We start from the raw sequence: 25,104 nt of genomic DNA, 5'->3' as shown, positions 1-25,104 counted from the left end.
TGGTGTGAAAAGTACTTCTGAATACGAAATTCAATTAATTATTCTACCTCTCCCCCTTCAAGTCATTATACTGCAGAAAATGGCCTCAGATTCTAGAAACTGGGTAGAAAGGACAAAGGCAGCATAACAAAAACCATTTCATTTCAAATTACAATTTATGATTACAGCTCATTTGTATTTACAGTACAATATAAAAGAAAAAACGCCAATGGCATTTCACACGGTTGAGGGTACGCCCAGAGAAAACTAATGTCCACATAGGGACAGTAGTTAAAACGTGTAAAAACTAAATTTGAGTACAAAAACAAGGTCATACAGGGATGGTTGAAATTAGGGCTCTGCTACCACAACATTATACGTCAGGTTAGGGCCTGTGTTTCCCCCCCATAAATTAACTAGGGTATGGTTATCACTAAATTGATCACTAACATTTAAGCTGGGCCACTTGCTCGTGGTCTGCTGCGCATTAGTCATATCAGACTAAAGTCAAAACATGGTGTCAGTACTTCAACCGCAAATAAAGACCGAAGAAAGAGATTTATTTCACAGAAAATAAATGTTCCTCGAGTTGGAGTTTAGAGTGACAGAAGTACTTAACATGTCTCGGTCATTGAGCAGAAAAGCCTACGTGGAGCTCCTGTTGTGGACATTCAGAGTGCAGGTAGAGACAGCTGCCTGTGCCCAGGGACTGAGTGACAGATAGAAGTAGCTAACGGATTTATTAACGGAGGAAGTTACTTCTGATTTCAGGTAGGGCCAGGTTTTAAATTTGGAAGCAGCAATCAGGCCTGGGTAGGGTAAAGGCCTGAAAGTCCCAGGTATGGGTAGACAATGTCACAGGCATGGGTAGGGCCTGAATGGCTCTAGCTTAAAATTCATACCTGTGCAGGGCTCTAGTTGAGATGTCACAACCGTACGATCATAAGACTAGTCCCTTATGATTATCCATGTGTGGCCATTCTGGACAGATTAACAAAACAAAAAACATTATACTCGGTTCTTGCCCAGCCTGCTGCCTCTTCGGCACCTGTTGCATCTGTAGGATAAATATCTGCAGGCACTCATTCTGACCCTCACGTTCTATGGTCCTTTCACTGTCCATATGCTCTTCACTCCGCTTCTGCATCCACTTCCTTCTTCTTCTTCTTCTTTTTCTTCTTGGCACTCTCGCCCACCTGCGCATAAGGAGATTTGTTATTCTTTGGGTAAATGTTTAAAGCAATTCAAAGTTCTAAGTGAAAATGCTCTCTGCAGTTTAAGTGCATGTTGGCTGTAGCGACTTGCTAACAAAGTAGATGTGGAAGATGTAAGGAACCAACATGATCGGATGTTCACATGCTCGAAAGACTCACACCCCCAATAATGTAGCAGACTGACTCCCTCTGAAGCCACAGGCAGGTTGGAAAGGGATAACTGTCTGCACTTGTTGTGCACTAGCAGGCATGGCACATTAACTCACTGTACATTACCAATATAGTTACTGAGAAACACTGCCGAAAAACACGAGGTCAGTATGTCCCTTGCTACGACCAGAATTTCGCTATAGCCACAAGGTTATACAGTTGTCCAGTCTGGCCAGCAGCAGAAACCCACCTCTCCTTCTGTCTCTGCTGCTGGCTCCACCTCCTCTGCTGCTGGCTCCTCTAGTTTTTGCTTTTTCCCTTTCTTTTTCTTCTTCTCCTTCTTCTTGGGGTCGTCTGCCGATGGAGTGGAAGGTGCAGAGGCTGCCGCAGCATCACTATCGCTGTCTTCCCTCTTCCTCTGAAAGATTGAGAAATTGTCATTTAGTCCATCTCATGAGCTTAATTTATGTGGAATAAACTGCTTATTTGGCATGTGCCAATACCACAGGAGGTTGGTGGCACCTTAATTGGCGAGAACAGGGTCGTGGTAATGACTGAAGCGGAATTAGTGGAAGGTATCAAACATGGTTTCCATGTGTTTGATGCCATTCCATTGCTCCGTTCCAGACATTATTATGAGCCGTTCTCCCCTCAGCAGCCTCCTGTGGCCATAAAAAAAAGATTTATCAATACCCGAGGATAAACTTATGTTAGCATACCTTTGCGTCCCCATTGCCGGTTTCTTCAGCCTTGGACTTGGACGCACTGAAAATGAGGAGGCAACATGTCACTCTGCATCATTCCTTATTTAATTTACAAATGCACCTACATCCACAAACTAGTCATCAAGTTCCTCACAAGTTCACCCACATGGGTGGGAAATAATAGCTATGCATGTTCACACAGCTCAGCTGCCAGACATGCAGAATGGATGACCAGACGTCTGCTGAGCTATGAGAGTTGATGTTGCAGACTGACTCCCTCAAAGACCACGGGGAAGACCAGAAAGGGATAACTGTCTGCTGGCTAGAATCACAACATGCATGTAGGTTTCAACGTCACACTGCTCCATCAAGCTCCTATTAGACTGGCTTCACACCTGTAATCTACGTAGCCATCCTTCCAGTCTGATGGAGTGCTGTCGTTGGCTTTGCCGCGTTTGTCCAGCAGACCCTTCTGGATCATCATCTTCTTCTGGCTGGCCTGTTCATTACAAATCAGAATCTTACTAGTACGAAGAAGAATAACAATGTGCACTAAAAGCATAAAGTTGTAAAACGGGAAGACTTCCAATAGCTTGCACAAGAGGCGTTACCTTGGGCCCCAAGCCCCACTTGCGAGGGTAGGTGTCGCGTTCCATGATGACCCTCTTGATCTTGGCCACGACACCATGGTCACACGTGGAGATCACTGCAGTAGTCATGAGGGCAGTAGCTGAAAAATCAAAGGGGGAGACTTGAGACACGAACATAAAACATGTATATGGAGAATATGTGGTTTTTCAAAGCCATCAGTCAAGGGTGATAGATAATAGGTCATCTTTGCACAAAGCGCTAATGCCGCCTATGAGATCATCATGTGGCCTTTTGGAAAAACCTTCCAATTGCTTTGCAGAACAGCATATTTCTATTGCTCACCTATACAAATGGCCTCTCCTTTGGTCGTTATCACCACAATATCTTGGTTCATCTCGATGCCATCCTCATATCGTAGGACACCAGGCAACATTATCTTCGCTCCATAGCAGATCGCATTGACCTGGGGAGAAAATAAACCACACAGTTTATTTAAAGACATGTTCAGTCCTCTAAACAAGGTCAGTTTGAAAATGACACCCAGACTATCAATTAAAAGGCCGAAATCAATAACTCACTGCACTGTCTTTCATGACCAAACGTTTGTGCGACACCAGAAGCTTCTCCAGCGGGTAGATGACTCTGCGCAGGTACGTCTCGTCCTTGTTGTGGTCATACTGCCACTGAGCATCCAGCACATCGTGCATGGTCACCAGGTTGTCCTGCAGAGAACAAGTTCCAACATTGAATGATTCTAAAATACATGACACAGGCCTAAATATCATTTTCATAACATGTTGGCTAGAGTGGAATCAAGTGGCTGGGCATGTCTACTTCCTACTCAGAGCCACTATGCCATTTCTGTGCCAATGAATAATTACCGGGACTGGGGAGAGGCCCAGAGCCGAACTCAACACTTTGGACTCCAATTTAACCACTGACAAAACACAGACAAAGGATTGAGAAAGAGGCGAGACTCACCCTCTCTCCCAGAACACCAGAGCGAACTCTCCTCAGCTCCTGCATCTGACCACCAACACCCAGGAGGAGCCCCAGGTGGACACACAGGGTCCTGATGTAGGTCCCAGCCTCGCAGCTCACCCAGAAAATACCTGTAACAAGCACGGTTAGGTTATTATCTCTATGCTAACAGCTTCTACTTTAATGATATTGAATTGTAATTTAATGTATTAAAGTACTGCATTCCCCCCGAGCATGAGAAAATAATGCATTCGATTCCTTACCCAATCTCCTCTCTGGGTCGTACTCGATGAGTTTGCTTTCATAAACGGTCCTAACTCTCAACTGGCGCTTAACGGCTGCGATGAGAGGTGGTCGCTGGAACAAAGCACCTGTGAGGGTTTCAATTCCCTAAATAAAAGAAAAAGAAGTGTTGGATTAACCATGATCTCCCACAACACAGGTATACCACCCATTTCCTTTCTAATGTGTGATCAGGTGTGTCAACTCGTCTTTGTTATGGCAGGGCCCTCCAGTCCTGCCTCCGTCTCCACAACAAGCTGCCCCAGTAGAACACCGAGGTGGCAGAGTGGAGACGGGCACAGCAGACACTCATGGCTAAAACAGACATGAGCACCACAGAGACAGCAGGACCCTAGCAAGCACTCAGAGAATGGATAAACACATTCATCATCTCACATCCATGTCAAAAACCTTCATATGAAAAAGTACAATTTTACAGTTAAATTAAAACGCTAAGCCATGTTAGTTTGTCTTATCTTAGCAAGTTAACTTACCCTAGCAAGTGTGTGCTCATTCTCAATAGCATTGTGCAGCCGAACAATTCCCACATACTCTTTGCCTGAAACAGACGGCAGAAGAGTAGTAAGGAGTGGCCAATCTTAATGTGTTTACATCACCAGCAGGAGGTAAACAGTCAGAGCAGGAAGGGGTTGAGTTTACAAGGTGACTCACCTGCACTCTGCTGGGACTTGACCAGTCGTGTGGCTCTGTCCACACACACAATGAGGCAGCCTGTCACCTTGGGGTCCAGGGTGCCACTGTGGCCAGTCTTCTCCACTCGCAGGATACGTCGGATCCAGGCCACCACCTCATGAGAGGAGGGATTTGCAGGCTTGTCCAAGTTGATGAAGCCTGTCCTGCACATCACATGGATCGACATGGCGTTAGAGAAGAGGAGCAAAATGAAATCACAGACAAGACGTCAATACTTTCAAATGCATCCACGTAGAGCCATCAGACAAGGGTGATAGATAAGAAGTCATCTTTGCACATAGTGCTAGTGCAATCTATTTACATTCATCATGTGGCTTCATAAAAAATTTGACACAGAAGGAAATTATTAAGGACCGAGGGTTACCGGACATAATCCTGAATGTTCCTCTTCAAAGGGTTCGAGCCATTTGGCAAGGGTGTGTAGTGAGCTGTCCTGATGTTGAGTTTGTCAAAATTCTGCAAAACAATGACTTAGAATTAAACAAACTAATTATAGCTACAAATAACTAAATGTAACCGCAAAGGGACGTGCATGTGATCAGGAGTTTATGCTCGTCTTAGTTGTGGCAGGGCCCTTGACACATGCACCAGCACACCTGCCCCCAACAGTTACCCCAGTAGAACACTGGGGACAAAAGCATAGAGTCAGGCCGCTGAACCCCGAGTCAAGAACAGACACAGGAGGCTGCAATGCCAGGGCCCAGCAGCACTCAGCGAATGGATAAACAAGTTCATCACTTCAGATACAGCATCCTGCTTCTACAGATAGATGACAAGCGCAAAGAAAAGCCAAACTCACTTTCAACAGCAATGGCCACTGAGATGTGTCCAGACTGGCAACTTTGGACTCTGGTTTGATGAGGAAATCACCACTCTCCTGAATATCCTGTAAAAAAATATACATTTAGGCGAATGTACACTACCATTTTAATCTCTAACAGTGAGAAAGAAGCTTTTAGCCAACTGGAGCATAACAATTATAATACGGACTTACCCCAACTTCATCATCAGCAACTGTCTTTTCCTTCTTCTTCTTCTGTTTTTTGGCAGAGTTCACTTGAAAGCAAAAACAAAGGTATACACACGTTACTATCCACTACAATTTTCGTTGCATTGGCATGACGATTATCTACAGGGGGATCCCCCGTTTTCAGAGGTGGTGGTTGATAACTACTAGATGTCATCTCCATACGCATACCATTATTGTGAGCTATTTCAGACCACAAAGAAATCGTTATATAAACGAGTAAGAATTATCGGTAGTTCCAAGTCATCCATCATTGGAAGCCCACACTGGATTTGGTAAGGCGCACCCACGTGGCCGACATGGCCTGCACATGGTAAAAAAAAAATATCGGCCTTTACGGCCAATTTTACCAAACGAGGTACTATGCCAGCGGTCACAGCAACTTGTACAGCCACATAACTCGGATATGCGAAATTAACCAGCTAGTTAACTGAAAGTAGTTTATATTCATCTACTTGCAGCTTACTACGGTTAACTACTTATGACGACTTGCTAAGCTAACTGAAGTTAGCTGGCCATTTTTCAGAGAAAAAATCGGCAAGATTGCAAAACCACCTGGGAGCATACGCAGGTAAATAAATATGCCATAGACCTAGCTAGTTGGATAGTCACACGGTTTACACTAGGTCAGCAAAGGCTATTGCGAATGTGGCCGCCTATTTGATCATGCCTCCATGTTGAGGTTGCAGCAGTACTGCTAAAAACATGTAACGATTTCCAAGTAAATAAACATCGTAACTAGCTACATATAGTTCAAACACCTCACACTGCATAGCACTTGTAGCTAGCTAGATAAATAGTACTATTAGGCTGTGCAAAGACGGGCTGCAGGCCACTTACTTTCAACGTCCGCCATCTTCGGTGTGCAATGAGACTGAGGGGGACACGTGTGTTCAATGCGCATGACTTTTTAGGAAAAAGCGCTACCTCCCAAACAAGCCACGCGATAGTTCATTCTAGAATCACCAGAACGGAAAAAGGGACATTGTACTAACTAGAGTTTAACATTTTGTGATAACATGACACCATTAAACTATAAAAGAATGCATGACACTCATACAAAATAACTCATCTGTATTTTCCTTTGATGCTGGATACGTTTTAATGCATGTCAGTCTGTCTGGGCATGACAAAATAAGAGAGCCACCCAATAGAAATCAGGAAAGAAATGTATTGAAAAATCACATTTATTTCAGCATGTATACAAGGCAAAAGTTCCTAAATACATGAATAAAAAATTAAATGTCTGGTAAAAGTGCTATGTAGTGATTGAGACATACTAAAATAATTTAAGATTAGAAACTAATCCCTAAAACAAAGCCAATATGTTAAACACCTCAATATGTTAAGTTCCAGTTCAAAAGATGATTGTTGTTGTGACAAGAGCATATGCATAATGCAGATCACAGTCCATGTTCTTGACTTAAACACTTAAAAATTGTCAAAGACTCCAGTCACCCAAGTCATAGACTGTTCTCTATGCTACCGCACGGCAAACGGTACTGGGACGCCAAGTCTAAGATCAAAAGGCTCCTTAACAGCTTCTACCGCCCAAGCCATAGACTGCTGAACAATTAATCAAATGGCAACCCGGACTATTTACATTGACTTTTTGATTGCATTTTTTTACTTTATTTTATTTAGTAAATATTTTCTTAACTCTATTTCTTGAACCGCATTGTTGGTTAAGGGCTTGTTGTATTCGGCGCCTGTGAATTTTTTGTTGTTGATTTGATTTAATAATATGGTATTCTGAAGAAGCAGGGCTGCAGGTTTTATCTCCAAAATACTGCAGCTTTTGGCTGGAAGGGTTGGAGACTCTTCTTCACTCAGGCCTGCAGACCCAGGGAGCGGGCAATGTTCAAGACGTCGTCTCTGGTCAGGTAGCAGCCACACAGTTGCCGCAGGCCTGTGAAGGACTCCCGACCATGCATGACACGCCAGTTATCAATGAAGAGAACCTACCGGAAAAAGAGGGAACATACTGTATTGTTTGTGTACGATTTTGTAGGACTTTACCCATCCCCTGAAACCCAATCCTGGTTTCAGAATGTCCCCACCCCCCTCTTATATCAACATGTAGTGATGAATCCTTTCTGGCTAGATCAATGAAAAGGCATCTCTTTTTCCTTACCTTTCCAGGCTTCAGTTTGACCCACAACTCATTCTCTGGCTTCCTCAGCTCTGTGGTCAACTCTCTGTGAGCCACATACCATCGCTTGACAACGTCATGGGGGATAGTGTTTATGACTGCCCGGTCGTAGTTATTGTATCTGTGAGAGGCAACCAATCAGGAGGTGACACCATATTAATCCTCAATATCAGATTAAATATTCATTACATTGATCTCAAAGGATCTAGCCCTGGATTAACAAGTGTTACGCTGTATGCACTATTAGTTTTATTATGAGCAACAGATCCTGAGCTTTCCACAAAGAACCTTCCCAAAGGACTTAATTCATATTGATGGGTGTAACATTTCTCAAATGTGTACAACATTGTGAATTAATAGCTAACAAATACTGGTTAGAGGTTGTATGGCCTAGAATGACGTTGGAAGATATGTTTAAAGCAAGACATTCAGGGAGACATTCACATCTCAAATGAAAACCGACCGGATCATGTACACCTCGTTGTTCCAGGGATACACGTTGAGCACAGGGCCAATGCCTATCATGTGGTTGCGGTGGTCGCTGACATTTTCAATGTACTCATGCTTGATAGGCACCCGTGCTAGCAGCTCAAAGTTGTCAGGCGTCTTCTGGAGCACTTGGTCTGCAGAATAGAATCCATCCACGAGTAGTGTTCTTCCTCCCGTTCCCTCGTGTTTAAGGCAGTGGAACACTTGGATCCTGTAAATCAAAGTCAATGGCATCAAAGTAAGTCACATGATGTCATGAAATGCCCAGTAGATGGCGTATTGCCCTGTCATGTCATGGGACACCAAGGTGGAGCCTATCACAGTGTACTATAGCTTGTTTTATCAAGATTCAAGAAATCTGTGGCATAGCAATGTGCATCTGGCTTGCATCTTATCAGTTAATGAAACAGTGTCAAACTGCAGCTTCCAAAAGGAATGGCCTGTTTCACAATGCTGAACCTGTTGTTACAACTGTCCATTTTACTAACAATATATATTCCATTTAGCAGACGCTTTTATCCTAAGTGACTTACAGTCATGCGTGCATACATTTTAAAGTATGGGTGGTCCCGGGAATCAAACCCACTATCCTGGAATAGCAAGCGCCATGCTCTCCCAACTCAGCTACAGAGGACTACATCATTGTAATCACCTAACACAATAACCTACATAGATGTCTAACATGTCTGCATCTGAAGAGGAATCTCAACCTAACCAAGATAGAGATCAGCATGTGTGTTGCCATGCTAAATTGACCTGCCATGATAACTCAAACAATTAACACCCGTCCATGTGTGAACATCTTCTGAACACATACCCACAAGGTTCCTGGAAGTATGAGGTGTCTGTGTGACGGTCCAGGGCCAGTTTGGTGTAGGCAGTGTCTCCTCGGGAGAAATCTGAAGTGAAGTTCCACATCTTGCCATACATAGTCTCCCTAATAGGAAACAGGAATGAAAACACAAAGTACAGTCTGCCGTCTCAAAAATAATATCGACCACATTATACAAGAACAATTCAAACAGGTTTATAATGGCAACTTTACTCCAAATAGTTATCTTTTGTTTCTTTGGGGTGTCAGAAGGAGGGTCGATTACTTCTGATGACCAAATATTGTTACTGGACTAGGAGAAGAACATGGCCTCATCTGGCAACCATGTGCAATGCATTTCTTCCTCCCTCCCTTCCCTCCTCGTCACCCCAAATTAGAGTCTAGTATAAAGAGGGATTAGTGTGCTGGTTCAGGCATTGGAAACTTCAAAACCACACCACCTATGGAGTCCTTAATGAACCTGGTGGATTAATGAGAAGGCAGTACCACTACTCTCTCTTCTCCTGTTTGACAAATCCACACTCCATTCTAAGTGCTGAGAAAAGTTTGTTTTGCATGTTCACTCGGCAAAAGTATCAAGGGCTTGTTGTTTAGGAAACCAACATCTTCCCTGTAGCAGGTAGCCTAGTGGTTAGAGCGTTGGGCTAGTAACCGAAAGGTTGGTAGATTGAATCCCCGAGCTGACAAATTAAAAATCTGTCATTCTGCCCCTGAACAATGCAGTTAACCCACTTTTCCTAGGCCATCATTGTAAATAAGAATTTGTTCTTAACTGACTTGCCTAGTTAAACAAAGGTCAAATAAAAAAATTCAAAAAGCACTGTTGCTTTGTAACACAAGCATTGTAACAAGCTAACCCTTATTAAATAATCTCCCATTCTAAAACCATTTCTGTCTGCATGTATTGTGGTGGGTGGTATGCAGCTATTTTTAAGACCCCTGAACACCCCCTTCTCATTCCCTAAGAGGCCAGTACCTGACGAGGCTGACTCTCTGGGTAACCGTCTCTGTGGCCTCAACAGTTGGTGGGACACCCTCCACAAAAGCAATGCCATACAGCAGAAAGTTCCTAAGGAACTTCTTCAGTTCATCATCACAGGTCATAAACTTGTCCCAATTGGCAGAAGACACCTTGGCATTGGCATAGATGTCTGAGTTCCAGATGATGCGTGGCTGCATGGCACTCTGCTTCTGTCCCTCATAGCTGTTCTGAGCCAGCCAACTCAGGTTGTACTTTGTCACATGACCATCGGGCCCTGGGGTACACAAATCAAAGACAATTCCTTCTATTATACATTCAACTGTTCAAATGAATGATGAGTAGCAATAGGTGCATATATCACAGTGCTGCCAAAAAGAAAATGGGCCGAAATAAAAAACATCAAATGACTGGCAATGGATTTAGAGTTTGTGACGACATCAAACAGACCTAGATTTACGACCTCAAATGAAATTACTGATTGCACCCAGAGTAAGGGATATAATGGTTACAGTGTAAAATAAATCATATGGTAGCAATGTCTGCACTGTCTACAGTATGTTATTATAGCCTTTTACAAGAGACAAAGGTCTCCCTGAACAATGAAGTAACTATCTCAGGTTTGGCAGTGGTCAAGTTCCAGGCTACTTCACAATGTGGGCTTCTCTTAGTTGAGAAAAGCAATCTTCAAACCAAGACTTACATGTGAGGAAGAGATTCTCATCATCCACCCTGGTGTTGGTGGGACATATGTTCAGCTCCACATGTGATGTATCTAGGTTCCTCTGGTTGGTCTTGCTGTTGTAGCAGGAGGCAGAGCGGCAATGATCCCGTAGCCACACATAGTCAAAGTGCATCACAAGTCCTCCATAGCTGAGCTCTGAAGATTCAAATGTTAGATTTACAAGTAAATATTAGCGTATAATATGGAAACTGGCCTAGTCAAGTGTCAGGTCCAGACACTGTTCTAACCAATGTACCAGATTAAAGTCCAACATTGGACCGAGTACGCCCTCATTCTCATCGACGGGGCTGTAGTGGAGCAGGTTGAGAGCTTCAAGTTCCTTGGTGTCCACATCACCAACAAACTAGAATGGTCCAAACACACCAAGACAGTCGTGAAGAGGGCACGACAAAGCCTATTCCCCCTCAGGAAACTAAAAAGTTTTGGCATGGGTCCTGAGATCCTCAAAAGGTTCTACAGCTGCAACATCCTGACTGGTTGCATCACTGCCTGGTACGGCAATTGCTCGGCCTCCGACCGCAAGGCACTATAGAGGGTAGTGTGTACGGCCCAGTACATCACTGGGGCTAAGCTGCCTGCCATCCAGGACCTCTACACCAGGCGGTGTCAGAGGAAGGCCATAAAAATTGTCAAAGACCCCAGCCACCCCAGTCATAGACTGTTCTCTCTACTACCGCATGGCAAGCGGTACCGGAGTGCCAAGTCTAGGACAAAAAGGCTTCTCAACAGTTTTTACCCCCAAGCCATAAGACTCCTGAACAGGTAATCAAACGACTACCCGGACTATTTGCATTGTGTGCCACCCCCCCCCCCCCCCCACCCCTCTTTTACACTGCTGCTACTCTCTGTTTATCATATATGCACAGTCACTTTAACTATACATTCATGTAAATACTACCTCAATTGGCCCGACCAACCAGTGCTCCCGCACATTGGCTAACCGGGCTATCTGCATTGTGTCCCGCCACCCACCAACCCCTCTTTACGCTACTGCTATTCTCTGTTCATCATATATGCATAGTCACTTTAACCATATCTACATGTACATACTACCTCAATCAGCCTGACTAACCGGTGCCTGTATGTAGCCTCACTACTTTTACAGCCTGCTACTGTACGCACCTCGCTACTGTTTTTCACTGTCTTTTTACTGTTGTTTTTATTTCTTTACTTACCCATTGTTCACCTAATACCTTTTTTGCACTATTGGTTAGAGCCTGTAAGTAAGCATTTCACTGTAAGGTCTACACCGGTTGTATTCGGCGCACGTGACAAAAAACTTTGATTTGAAAGTCCAACATTGGTTCTCAAGTAACACCAGGCTGAAAAGACTTGGCATGGGCTCTCAGATCCTCAAAAGGTTCTGCAGCTGCACCATTGAGAGCATTTTGACTGGCCGCATCAGCACTTGGTATGACAACTTGGCAAGGCGCTACAGAGGGTAGGTGCTACCCAGTACATCACTGTAGCTGAGCTCCATGCCATCCAGACCCACTGGTATAGAGGTCATCATAGGCTGTTCTCTTTGCGATCACACGACAAGCGGTAGAGATGCACCAAGTCTGGAACCAAAAGGACCCTAAACAGCATCTACCCTCAAGCCATACGACTGCATTGACCCCTTTTCGAACAACCTTTTTTTGACTCATCACATATAGTGCTGCTACTGTTTACTATGTCACTTTATTCCTAGTTATACTGAACACAAATATAAATGCAACATGTAAAGTGTTGGTCACATGTTTTATGAGCTGAAATAAAAGATCCCAGAAATGTTCCATACTCAAAAAAGCCTTATTTCTCTGAAATGTAGTGTATACATTTGTTTACATCCCTGTTAGTGAAAATTTCTCCTTTGCCAAGACAATCCATCTACCTGCCAGGTGTGGCATATTAAGAAGCTGATTAAACAGAATGATCATTACACAGGTGCACCTTGTGCTGGGGACAATTAAAGGCCACTCTAAAATGTGCCATTGTGTTGTGTGACAAAAGCACAGATGTCTCAAGTTTTGAGGGAGCGTGCAATCAGCCTGGTGACTGCAGGAATGTCCACCAGAACTTCTGCCAGATCATTTAATGTTAATTTCTCTACCATAAGCCGCCTTCAACATAATTTTAGAGAATTTGCAGCACGTCCAACCGGCCTCACAACCGCAGACCATGTGTAACCGCGCCAGCCCAGGACCTCCACATCTGGCTTCTTCACCTGCAGGATCATCTGAGACCAGCAAATGTATGCACGATAGTGCTCGCGCGCAGCCGGTTTGGTTTCCGTGTTAGGAAGGGCCCGTAAACAGTTTCACTGATCGTAAACAACAGGTGTGGACTAAGTACGTGACGAATACAATTGTATTTGATATGAACAACTTGAACTTCAATAACAAACACATAGGAAGCTAGAGCAAATTAAATACCAAATAATCATCGCCTTTGGTAAAGGGAAACGCAGATTTAAAAAAACTAATGTCAAGACACTCACCAAGGCATTCTTCCTGAAGTTGCCAGTGACAACTCGTCGACTGTGGAGCAGCAGTATACTGCCAATATTTCACTTCATTCTGGGTCCGTATGAGTCGGGAGACCAAAGGAGCCTGTGTTTTCGATATGGGTTGCAAATAGCCATGTAAACGGAAAAACGCCCGAGCCAAAGGCATTATCTGTAAATGTAAAATTGGTTAGGTGCAACACTGGACAGATGCACAATTATATACAGTCGTTGATGTGGATTATTCACGTCAGACTGTCTCCTGCACAAATAATAATTTCCCTGAATTACTTAATTGCTTTGATTGAGAACAAATCAACTAGTATGATTTGATAATCTGAGTATGCAATGCTCACAGAACAGATCTCGTGTGGATTCCAGTCAACTGTTGATAGCAGCACAGTGACTTGGCTGTAATTCAGATTTCGTGGACTTTCATCGGCTTCGATGAACACCTACAATGACAATCGCGGAGATTAATTATTAAACAAGTTTGCTCCATTTTTTCCTAGTAGTTTATAGTTTTTGCTGGCTAGCGTTGCAGTATTGTAAACTTTGGCCTCATACCGTGCTAACACTGACGCTGAAGACTGCTAGTATAGCGGTTATACAACAGGGACAAAACAGTTTGAGGTCGCGTTCCTCTGTCTAGGCGTTGCTGTCGCATGCCAGATTTTACACCTTGATCACACCGACAGTGTCTTTGTGCAAAATGGTATGCAGCATCATCTGGATGTACAACATACACCTTCTGCTACCATTTCTGTTAAGCCATCTGCGCATACAGCTTTACGCATACTTTCGATAAATCTAAAGTATGCACCACACAGAACGCACTGCCAATGCAATGCAAAGCAAACACAGCGTTCCATTGGAAATTAAAGTACTTTTGGTGTGATTGAGGCGTTACAACACCTGGATGGGTATTTTACATATCAATTAACCACATATGTTATATCAAGTTTCAACTGTTCTGCCTGCGGCTACGGAACCCTGACCTGTTCACCGGACGTGCTTGTTGCACCCTCGACAATTACTATGATTATTATTATTTGACCATGCTGGTCATTTACGAACATTTTAACATCTTGACCATGTTCTGTTATAATATCCACCCGGCACAGCCAGAAGAGGACTGGCCACCCCTCATAGCCTGGTTCCTCTCTAGGTTTCTTCCTAGGTTTTTGGCCTTTCTCAGGAGTTTTTCCTAGGGAGTTTTTCCCAGCCACCGTGCTTCTTTCACATGCATTGCTTGCTGTTTGGGGTTTTAGGCTGGGTTTCTGTACAGCACTTTGAGATTTCAGCTGATGTACGAAGGGCTATATAAATACATTTGATTTGATTTGATTTGATATCAAACTGTCACCAAAATGAAATGACACTGTCGGTGTGATTGAGGCGTTACAACACCTGGATGGGTATTTTACATATCAAACTGTCACTCGATGACTCAGTCAATGACGTGCCACGCAACAATTGGTTGATGCATGCTACGTCTGAGCAGGGGTACGCGACCTAACGCCTCAATCACATTGACAGGGGCTTTGTTTAAAATGGTACACAGTGTCATCTGAATATGTGCAACAAAAGTTCAATATTCACTTTCCGATACCATTTCTGTGAGGCCATCTACGCATACAGTTTGACGCATACGTTCAGTAGATGAATCCAACGTATGCACCACACCAGTGGAGGCTCTTCAGAGGAGGAAGGGGAGGACCATCCTCCTCACTGAATTTCAGAAAAATGAAAATAGTTAAACATTTCAAAAGTTATCCTTTTTAGATAAAACTATACAAAATATAATCATGTCACCAAATAATTGATTAAAACACTATTTTGCAATGAAGGTCTACAGTAGTCTCAACAGCAGTCTGTATGGTAGCACCATGGTGTAGCCGGAGGACAGGTCGTTTCCGTCCTCCTCTGGGTACATTGACTTCAATACAAAACCTAGGAACTTCATGGTTCTCACCCCCTTCCATAGACTTACAAAGTAATTATGACAAATTCCGGAGGATGTCCTTCAACCTATCAGATCTCTTGCAGCATGAACTGACATGTTGTCCACCCAATCAAAGGATCAGAGAATGAATCTAGTACTGAAAGTATAAGCAACAGCTAGCTAGCACTGCAGTACATCAAATGTGGTGAGTAGTTGACTCAAAGAGAGAGAAAGACAATAGTTAAACAGTTTTAAACAAATCAATTTATTCAAAAATTGGAAAGAGAGCTAGCTATATTTCATGTTTTTCTCTTTCACTTACTTAGCTAGCTACCAAATGCAGCTAGCTAGTTTAGCCTACTAAAAAACCTGGCTCAAACAGAGGGATGCTATGTTAGCTAGCTGACTATGACTATTCAACACTGAAACTGCATGATTGTAGCGGGTTTACTAATGCATTAGTTCTATTAGCTATGTTGACTATGACATTACTTTAGCTAATACGGTGAGCAAGCTGCCATTATGATATGAAGGTTTGGCTTGAAAAGGTTTTTTTCGCCTGGTGACAGACAGCTGATGTGTTGTGCATTGAAGTCCACAAGCGAAGGGAAGAGGTGAGAGGAGAAGAGCGCGTTGATGTGAGAAGGAATATTGCGAGATGTTTGTGGCTATGAAAGTGAACTGCTTGCGTGTGATCAGGGGTGTATTCATTCTGTCGATTCTGATGAAAAACGTTTCTTAAACGGAAGCAAACAGAACAAAACGGGGATAAACACACCTGAATTTGACCAATAGAAACTCTTGTTTGCAGCTGTTGGACTAATGATTACACCCTAGGTCAGCTAGATGCAGGCAAGAGTGTGCAAGGCAATATTGAATGTGTCACCGTCTGTCCATGTGTCACTGTGTGCACCTACGTTGAATTCATAGACTAGGTTGAAGCAACCTCATGATTGGGATAGGGACATTTTGAGTAAGGTTTAGGCTACTATGTTAAACTGGGTGAATGGAATATGAATGACAGTCATCCAATATGCTATAATAGAAATGAGGCAAAAAAAATCGTCCTCCCTCATATTTAATGGCACCGACCGCCACTGCACCACACAGAATGCACTGCAACGCAATGGTGGAAGGCAAATACAACATTCCATTGGAAATGAAAGTACTTCTGGTGTACCAAAATGAAATGACACTGTCGGTGTGATTGAGGCGTTACAACACCTGGATGGGTATTTTACATATCAAACTGTCACTCGATGACTAAGTCAATGATGTGCCACGCAACAATTGGTTGAGGCATGCTACGTCTGAGCAAGGGTACGCGACCTAACGCCTTGATCACGCCTATCATCTGGATATGTGTGCAATAAAAGTTCAACATTCACCTTTTGCTACCATTTCTGTCAAGCCTTCCACACATACAGTTTGATGCATACGTTCGATAAATACAACGTATGCCCCACACAGAATGCACTGCAACTGCCTCTGCAACGCAATGCTGCAAGGTAACCGCAGCGTTCCATTGGAAATGAATGTACTACTGGTGTACCAAAACGCAATAATACTGTCGGTGTGATCAAGGCGTATGGAAATGAATGTACTTCTGGTGTACCAGAATGCAAAAACTCAGTCTGTGTGATCGAGGCGTAAGTCTCCCAGTTCTCGTGCTTGCTTCTGCCTCCCTCTGGTAGACTGGCATAATGCAGCTTGTGTCCGAGTTCTGAAATGTTGAAACAAAAATGTATTTGAGGCCCAGGGCTGATATTACAAAGGCTAATTTTGTGAGGGATAAATGTTTACCCAAGATTATCAAATACTATAGCTAGGTAAAGTAAAATCAAAGTCTCGTATCACAGAGTTTCTAAACATATTGACTCTATGCGTCACAGGCTCCATCCATCCGGTTTGCACGGACAGGGATGACCGCTGAGGACTCGCGGCTTGCCTCGCCCTGTTTTGCAACACCGAAGCAGCATTTTGAAGACATTCGTTTTAAAAAAAATAAATAATAATGTATCCTTTCGTTGATATAGGATGGAAGTTTCACTAGCGCAACTACTTTTTTCATGTCTGAAAAGCCAGTAAATGAGAAATGGAGTGCCGGTACTATTTGATGAGCGGAGGAAAATTGATTTCGTTTAAGAGATATGGCTGTGAAGCCATGTGCTTCTTTGTTTACAAAAACAGAGGCTGTTGGTGGAGTGGTGAAATTGCGTGAATAGTTATGTAAAGAATTTGGACTTGTAAGAAGTGAGCCGCACAACCGGTAAGGAAGTCTGCGTTTTAGTCTAGTTGAAGACTAATATAATGAATTGGTTGTCCTTTTTTGTTGTCGCGTGAGACATAAAACGCGTGGATTTACTTTGTCGATGGCCTTTGACATGCGCGCGCCTATTTCGGATTATTTTGGCATCAATGTTGTTTTGACCATCAAACCAGAAATTGTTTGGGTAAATTAGTTAAATCTTTCGCCAATTACCGCTATGGAACTTGTCATAATCATGATTCATGTGTGGAAACGCCGGATTGTGTGTAGCCACTAGCCAGCTTGCTAACGTTAGCTAGCTAGCTAGTTACGCAACAAAGAGATTTCGGAAGGAGGGTAAAGACCCCTGAAGAAAGTGGCACAAATGTTACCTTTCATTAGCTGCATTTGTAAGGATGAAAATCTCAAAGAGCCCAAAGTTTGAAGCTCTGAACTAAATCACCAGATAGATTGTCTATCTAGTTAGATTTACCTAACTATACTGTTTGATTTGTCATAATAGCTAAATGTGTCATGACTCGTGCATTAGCTCATTTTGGAAGTGCACTTTCACATTCGGTATTTTGGAGAATAATTGACTGCGCACTGAAACCTATTTACTCGAAGCCAGCTAGCTATTCTGCAGTAGATTGGCGCTCTAATAACTTTGCATAGCGCGTACATTTACTATTACAGGGACGTCCTCATGTGGATTTTATGTGGGGGAGGGAAGGTCACGTGGGTAAAACGTTTGTTTACAATCAACCTCTGCAACCCCCACACACACACCAGTTCCTCCATTAGTTTGGTTGAGGCTATGGTCATTCCTACGCGAATGTTTTACAATGTTACGTTATTTATGGATTTTTGTTATTGTGGATTCATGATTTGTTATTCAGATATTAACATGCAATATTATTTTCCCAGTACCTGCAACTTGCCTGGAGGAGTCTTCAGACAGTGGGACAAACTGTATCTGCCAACTCAATGCCTAGTTTCAATTCCCTAGGATTGGGTCAAACTGACCATTCGTAAGGGTGAGTGTTGTGGACTGTGGGAACATGGAAGAGTCTATGTATAAACATTTTGCTTGCATCTTTTTAACACTTCACCCCCTAATTACATACCATTAAATTAATGTTTTGAGACCCCTGATGTCTTGCAATGTTTACTGAGAATGTGCTTTGTGGGGAGCTTGTCTGCTATGTAATAAAGTGCTTACAGTGCAGGTAATGGTTATGTCCTACCTACCGCAATGTGAGCACTTCTGTCACAAGGCAGATGTCCTATCTGCTCAAATCTGACGTGGTCATCCAACATTTTGGTGAAAGAAAGAAGTCCACTTCATTGTATTTTCCCTATTACATAGTTTCTGTAAAAAAAATTTAAACTAGGCAAGTCAGTTGAGAATAAAGTCTTATTTTACAATGACGGCCTACCGGGGAATAGTGGGTTAACTGCCTTGTTCAGGGGCAGAACGACAGGTTCTTTTCTTTGTCAGCTCGGAGATTCGATCCAGCAACCTATCGGTTATTGGCCCAACGCTCTAACCATTAGGCTGCCTGCCACCCCATAAATGGTGGGATCCACTGAACTTGCTGTTTTTGCCCATTGGTGTCAAAAGTGCTGTTTGTGCAGGTAGATAAACTCATCAGACCTACTGCAAAACCAGCACTTCCTGACTCACAGGGTGCACCACTCATCCTGTTCCACCAGAGGGTAGGAATTCCTTGGTCGCAGTTGCTGCAAATAACGAAAGCACAGCCCAGATGCTGTGTCTCTGATGTGAATTCACAAAGGTTTATATCCCTTGAAAACATCCAACTACGTTGCTGCTGGTTCTGGTCAGCTTTGCTGGGTGATCAGCCTGTGCACCTCAGAGTCGCTGTGCAAACCCATGCAAAACTGACTATAACTGGAACTGATCACCCTTCCTGACCCCTTGTCAACACAAATAAACCTAATATCGACTTGCACCTTTGCTGTCTCATCTTTGACCCAAATAGGGCCCTTTAGCTACTAGGATAGCTGTCTGAGTCACACAGCTTGTCTCTTTCCCTGAACAGCCCAGGAGTCATTTTGTTTCACAATTTTCTCTAATGTATTGTAATTTAGTGGAACATGCTATGCTTCCTTGTGGTTTTACATTCTAAGTGGGGCCACTAAGACTGGCTTGTGTTGAGAGGCGGAGTCTTGGGCAATTGCCGGCAATCTTAAGAGGCATTGCACTTGTCTCGGTCTGACAGCACTGGCAGAGCGCGACCACTGGAGTAGATCACATGGGAGGTGACATACAGGAAACAGGCAGGGCAAGAATGTCAACCATATTTCTGTAAAGGATTGTACAGTGGAGGATAGTAAGATCACATGGCAAACAGTACATGAGAGGTATTTGAAATGTGACATGAAGTGAATGTTTAGATGAACAAGTCAGAAATAAAGTCTTTGTTTGGACCCTATCTATCTTGCATTGAGACTCTGTTTTGTTGTAGAATAGGAAAGAATGAAGTGAACTCTACTGTAGCTTGAAGGTATTTTGTAATCATGCAATAGTAATAATACAGCTTTGTGTTAAGTAGTAAATCAAAATAGTACTTGTTATTAAGTTGATGACAAATCAAATATTCGCAATGACAATCTATCCCCTCGGTCTTGAGGAGGATAGCAGTCTCTCTTACCTACAACATCCCAACTTGTGGCAAAGGCCAGTGACGAATAACATTTTGAACATCATGCCATATAGATTTTTATACTGCATCAATCAAATGTATTTTATAAAGCCCTTTTTACATCAGCAGTTGTCACAAAGTTCTTTATAGATACCCAGCCTAAAACCCCCAAATACTATTGAAAATAGTTTTATCCCTAATGTGGAGCATTGGAGAGGTGTCATGCATGGCTGGGAAAGAATACCTTTAGCAGTATTATGAGTGCTCCTAAAGGATAAAATATGACATTTCCACTCTCTGCCATATAATGGTAGTCATATAATGGTGGTATGTTGTCATAATGTGTGCCCCAAAACACAACTGCTAATTTTCCTTGGAACGTATGTCTTTGAAGAGGGTGAGGATAGACAGGACAGGCTGGCAATGAAAGTGGTTTATAATTCTCTGCCGTATCACTACACGATATTCTTTGATTATTATGGTGAGTGTGTTTCTCTCAGGGTCTCCCCACTGTTATTGCGCATTTCTCAGATTCCTGCCCTGTCCCCCTCACACCTGTTTAAACGCCCCTTTGCCTCCTTAAAAGTGCGGCTCTAGCCCGTTCAGGGGGCCTCTGATTCTGCCTATGCCACGACTACAGCCCAGATGAAGGCCCCTACAGCCATATTGCCACTCCTCAGTTCCCCTTTTCCATTGATGTTAAAACATTTTTTTACAAATAATTTCTGTAGGTGTACAAATAGGCCTAATGTTCCTCCTTAGGTGTTTTTAGATAGTAGTGACTGTTCTCAACGTGAAGAATTAAAGGATGTGGCCCCTTGCCACATCTGTCTGATTCATGGAGGGTAGTGATTATCTGTGGGCTTTCTCAATGCCCGGCGGAGAACCTGAAGACAAGGTACTGGTATTTGCCTTAAAGATCGCAGAGGTACAATGTATTTGTCTCTCTTAGGGTGATAGTAAAGTAATATGAGTTCTGACAGCAATTTGGCAGAAGCTTGCTGTGTGTATGTAGCATTCTATACTAATCCATGTCATACAGACTATTTGAGTTGGCAGTGTTCTAGAGCCCTAGAATTTGAATGTGCAAACTGCTAATGATGACCTATAAGGTTGTTCTGTGGTTATGCTCGGTGTACTTTTAGTGATGTAGACCTGCCTCAAAGAAACAAAAGTGTTGTCATTTGTTAGTAACCTGTGACAAGGCAGTAAAGACTACTTTTGATATCCTTTTCCAGCGTTATTTACTTGAAACAGAAGTCAACCCTACACCCCCAACCTAATTATTGTCTTGCCAAGTAACAGAAGTTAAAATGGAAAACCCCAGCTGTTTTGAGAGAAGGGGTTAATTTTGCTGTTCAAGCAGGTTTCGTCAAGAAAATGGCTATTTTGCTAATATTACACCCTTGGAGTCCAACACATGTCTGAACAGAGGTGAACTTGAAAAGGGGTTGAAAGTTTCAAGTATTCTGTACTGGGACATTTTTAGAACTCATTTGGCGTACGTGTGTCAGTTGATGATGATCATCATGCAATACCATATTGGTATACATATGACATGAAGAGAGAGCCTGCAATGTATCTCTTCTGAAGAGTATTTCTAACAGGACTAAATGCAGCTGTAGTGAGGCCAAAACATCAAGGGACCCTACCGCCCCATGCACACTTTCTGGACTCAGCGAGTGCCTGGCTGTCAAGATTTTACGAGTTGTAAGCCTATTTCATTTGAAGTTTCCCTTTTATCGTTAATTCCCTCGGGTGCACACTTATTATAGTGCTTAATGAGCGCTTTAACCATGTCCACGTCTCAAGAAGAAAAGGATGGTGGAGGTGCAAGGGGTGGAGTTACTTGGGGTCAATAGCCAATGGAAAGCATCCAAATTATGAGTGGCATTGAGTTCAGTATTTATGAACTGTAAAGTTGTCTCAAACTGACACTGGACTGGGAAGAGAGATACACGTACAGGCGAGTAAGAAAATGATCTGCTTCATATAATGTGTGCTTTGATCATTAGGCTGGTTAAGAGGCCTGACTAGGTTCATTCAATTAATATATTTATCATTATTGTATAAGGGGAAGTTTGAATGCATGCATCAATGATTGATTGTGGATCTAAAACAGGATTTCTTTAAATGAGTTAATTGATGCTGTGGACATAAGCTGGAGCACCAGAGCCTTTGCTGGAGTGAAGTGGGACGATCTTTATATTCTATATAAAATGTCACTGCTGCTCAGTCAAGGCGTAACTTGTCAGTTTAGGGTCATGTATGATGTAATTCATCTATTATAAGGTGGACTGGCGATTGAATTGATTCATGTGGTAAATTGAAAGCTTTCTGTGTAGTCTGATTAAAAATGAAAGGATATTTTGATGTAGGTAGTTTCAATGTGAAAGAAACTAGTCAGTTTATCATCCAATGTGCCAATACAGCTACTAAGTGAACAGCAAGTGTTAGTGTTCTATGATCAAAACAGAAGAGAATAGAATTCATACTGTATTTTACACCAGTCAAGTGTCCGTTTGTGTGTTCTATGATCAAAGCAGAAGAAAATAGAATTCATACTGTATTTTACACCAGTCAAGTGTCCGTTTGTGTGTTCTATGATCAAAGCAGAAGAAAATAGAATTCATACTGTATTTTACACCAGTCAAGTGTCTGTTTGTGTGTTCTATGATCAAAGCAGAAGAAAATAGAATTCATACTGTATTTTACACCAGTCAAGTGTCCGTTTGTGTGTTCTATGATCAAAGCAGAAGAAAATAGAATTCATACTGTATTTTACACCAGTCAAGTGTCTGTTTGTGTGTTCTATGATCAAAGCAGAAGAAAATAGAATTCATACTGTATTTTACACCAGTCGAGTGTCTTTGTTTTCCAGGTGGCAAGGATGATTTCTCAGGTTCTCCTGACGGGGACACTATGTTGCCTACTCCCAGGTCTGTTTCCACTCTAAACCAACATGTATGCCAAGATGGCAACTAAATATAGCGTATAAAACAGGGGCATAGCTTTCTATTGCAAACGTGATAACGCAAACAGATCTTATGAAATAGAAAGTTATAAAGTTTTCCGAAACTTCTGCGTCTGCGGATATTTCTGCAGCAAGACCCCTCTCAACACCTCTGACACTGTTGTATTCTCTATCCCTTATCCCTCTCTGCAGGTTTGCTGGATGCTACACCTCTGAAGGCTAGAGGTAAAAGAAAATACAACAATGGCATGTGGCTGTTTTACTGTGTAGCCTAATCTTTTATTTATGTTTGACTTGAGTATGTGTGTGCGAGTGTTCGCACATGCAAGAAAAAAAGGTGTCATTATTTTTCCTGAATGTTTTTTCTCCATCCCCCTCTCTTCCACCATGATTCCTGTCATTAAATGCAGCTGTGAGGGAGGTCAGCATCGACTCTGCCCAGGCTCATGGCTTCCCGTCTCAGTCACGCCCCAAACGGAACGTCGATCCCAAGTGGCACCGCGGCACGCCTGATTTCCAGTCCTACTACAAATTCTACAACAGCATCGGCCATATTGAAGGAGTGAGTAAAGGGATCATATCATGAGACACTTAAAACAGATTTTTCATCACTGTAATGAATGTTAAACAGAATTTAATACAGGTTCTTGTCATCTGCCCATTCCTCAACCCACCTGATCACTTATTTTGTCTTTCCCTCCCTCTCTCATTCTCAAACCCTGTGTGGATCTCTCTCTATCCCTCCCAGCTGTATGAGATTGACAGGCTCAGAATACTGTATCAGCAGATGCGTCACCTGGAGCAGGTCTATGGGCCAGACGCCTCACGCTACCAGAATGCCCTGGGTGTGATAACCCCACCACCCACCACCGCAGCTCCTACTACCACCACACTGCCTCAGCCCACTCCTACTACCCCAGCACCACTTTCTTTTACTAAGACTGACGTCCTGTATCTGTGTAACCCCAAAGACCCCCTCTGTAAAGCTCACATCGTCTACCTGCCTGCAGGGGCCATCCCGGTCCTCTGTGACCCACGCTACAACCCTGCCTGCAAACCCCAAACTGGCAAGGTGGTCATTCCTGCTGTACCTATGGAGCCAGCTCCTGCAGCACCTCTGGTGCCAGCTGTTGAAGCACCACCTCCACCTCCACGATCTCTTAAGAAGTCTCTCAAACCTCCTCGTCCTCCTCCCATCGTCATTAAAGGGATGGAGTATGACTGTGACCCTTACTGGGACCCTGACTGCCTGATCGATCACCCACCTCGCCCTGTCAAGGCGACTGAGCCACTACCACCACCCCATACTCTCCCCGTTGTTGTGGAGGAGAAGGAGGGGAAGGAAGAAGTTGCTCCTGAGGAGACCAAAACACCTTTTGACCTGCGTGATTTCCGGCGTGACCTCTTTGACCCTTACCGCTATTCTGACCAAGCCCCTGACCCCCAGTAGATGATTAAAACAACAGAAAATGGACATACAAATAAAACAGTAGTGTTAGTTTATAACAGAAGGTCAGTAAACAAATACAGGTAGGACTGTGAACAAAACCATATAACTTTTATTTTACATAATTCCCCCCCAAGTATGACACTTTTTCACTTCCATCAGAGAATATGGTTTCAGTTTTAGAGACAAGCCTTATAAAATCTTGTATTCAATGTGTGTATGTGTGCCTGTTATTTTCCTTAACATTAGGACATTTGTCGGGGCGTGGACTCTACGAGGTGTTGAAAGCGTTCCACAGACACAGTTGTGTTGGCTGGATGTCCTTTTGATACCATTTTTGATACACACAGGAAACTGTTGAGCGTGAAACCCAGCAGCTTTGCAGTTCTTGAAACACTCAAACCGTTGTTCCTGGCGTCTACTACCATACCCCGTTCAAAGTCACTCAAATCTTTTGTCTTGTCAATTCACCCTCTGAATGGAACACATACACA

The 25,104-nt window shown here is 43.0% G+C and overlaps 3 protein-coding genes and 5 non-coding genes across 10 annotated transcripts; 1 reads left to right on the top strand and 7 right to left on the bottom strand.

Moving 5' to 3' along the window:
* Window positions 1–119: 119 nt before the first annotated feature.
* On the bottom strand, window positions 120–6,564 carry LOC115154640 (H/ACA ribonucleoprotein complex subunit DKC1-like). The gene is made up of 15 exons (XM_029701083.1): window positions 6,483–6,564; window positions 5,610–5,671; window positions 5,415–5,501; window positions 4,980–5,071; window positions 4,574–4,758; window positions 4,396–4,460; window positions 3,883–4,009; window positions 3,620–3,750; window positions 3,217–3,360; window positions 2,981–3,101; window positions 2,659–2,777; window positions 2,443–2,546; window positions 2,063–2,108; window positions 1,594–1,761; window positions 120–1,175 (listed from the first exon to the last, which is right to left on the bottom strand). Exons 1-15 carry the CDS (start codon window positions 6,544–6,546, stop codon window positions 1,110–1,112), a joined length of 1,581 nt encoding a protein of 526 aa, XP_029556943.1. The 5' UTR covers window positions 6,547–6,564; the 3' UTR covers window positions 120–1,109.
* Window positions 2,849–2,926, bottom strand: LOC115155109 (small nucleolar RNA SNORD83). Its single transcript, XR_003868003.1, has one exon. It is a non-coding gene; the product is annotated as a small nucleolar RNA SNORD83 (small nucleolar RNA).
* LOC115155118 (small nucleolar RNA SNORA36 family) lies at window positions 3,424–3,562 on the bottom strand. Its single transcript, XR_003868011.1, has one exon. It is a non-coding gene; the product is annotated as a small nucleolar RNA SNORA36 family (small nucleolar RNA).
* On the bottom strand, window positions 4,089–4,297 carry LOC115155125 (small nucleolar RNA SNORD17). The gene has a single exon (XR_003868017.1). It is a non-coding gene; the product is annotated as a small nucleolar RNA SNORD17 (small nucleolar RNA).
* LOC115155110 (small nucleolar RNA SNORD83) lies at window positions 4,851–4,930 on the bottom strand. Its single transcript, XR_003868004.1, has one exon. It is a non-coding gene; the product is annotated as a small nucleolar RNA SNORD83 (small nucleolar RNA).
* Window positions 5,150–5,358, bottom strand: LOC115155124 (small nucleolar RNA SNORD17). Its single transcript, XR_003868016.1, has one exon. It is a non-coding gene; the product is annotated as a small nucleolar RNA SNORD17 (small nucleolar RNA).
* Window positions 6,565–7,371: 807 nt separating the features above from the next.
* On the bottom strand, window positions 7,372–18,855 carry LOC115154641 (trimethyllysine dioxygenase, mitochondrial). Of its 2 annotated transcripts, none has more exons than XM_029701084.1 (10): window positions 18,772–18,855; window positions 16,888–16,995; window positions 13,684–13,782; window positions 13,322–13,499; window positions 10,798–10,974; window positions 10,092–10,371; window positions 9,101–9,220; window positions 8,258–8,494; window positions 7,777–7,915; window positions 7,372–7,603 (listed from the first exon to the last, which is right to left on the bottom strand). In XM_029701084.1, the coding sequence occupies exons 1-10, from the start codon at window positions 18,838–18,840 to the stop codon at window positions 7,472–7,474; spliced, it is 1,539 nt and encodes a 512-aa protein (XP_029556944.1). In that variant the 5' UTR covers window positions 18,841–18,855; the 3' UTR covers window positions 7,372–7,471. The 2 variants fall into 2 exon arrangements, with proteins under 2 accessions (XP_029556944.1, XP_029556945.1); XM_029701085.1 differs by lacking the exon at window positions 18,772–18,855 and adding an exon at window positions 17,913–17,996.
* On the top strand, window positions 17,113–24,826 carry LOC115154648 (mycosin-2). Of its 2 annotated transcripts, XM_029701095.1 has the most exons (6): window positions 17,113–17,541; window positions 18,448–18,557; window positions 23,071–23,128; window positions 23,356–23,388; window positions 23,574–23,725; window positions 23,912–24,826. In XM_029701095.1, exons 3-6 carry the CDS (start codon window positions 23,080–23,082, stop codon window positions 24,611–24,613), a joined length of 936 nt encoding a protein of 311 aa, XP_029556955.1. In that variant the 5' UTR covers window positions 17,113–17,541; window positions 18,448–18,557; window positions 23,071–23,079; the 3' UTR covers window positions 24,614–24,826. The 2 variants fall into 2 exon arrangements, with proteins under 2 accessions (XP_029556955.1, XP_029556956.1); XM_029701096.1 differs by lacking the exons at window positions 17,113–17,541; window positions 18,448–18,557 and adding an exon at window positions 19,301–22,155.
* Window positions 24,827–25,104: the final 278 nt, after the last annotated feature.

The sequence above is a fragment of the Salmo trutta genome, chromosome 19, assembly GCF_901001165.1.
Source record: "Salmo trutta chromosome 19, fSalTru1.1, whole genome shotgun sequence".
Taxonomy (NCBI): Eukaryota; Metazoa; Chordata; class Actinopteri; order Salmoniformes; family Salmonidae; genus Salmo; species Salmo trutta.
Note: the sequence above shows the minus strand (reverse complement) of the source record. Positions and strands in the feature narration are given on the sequence as shown.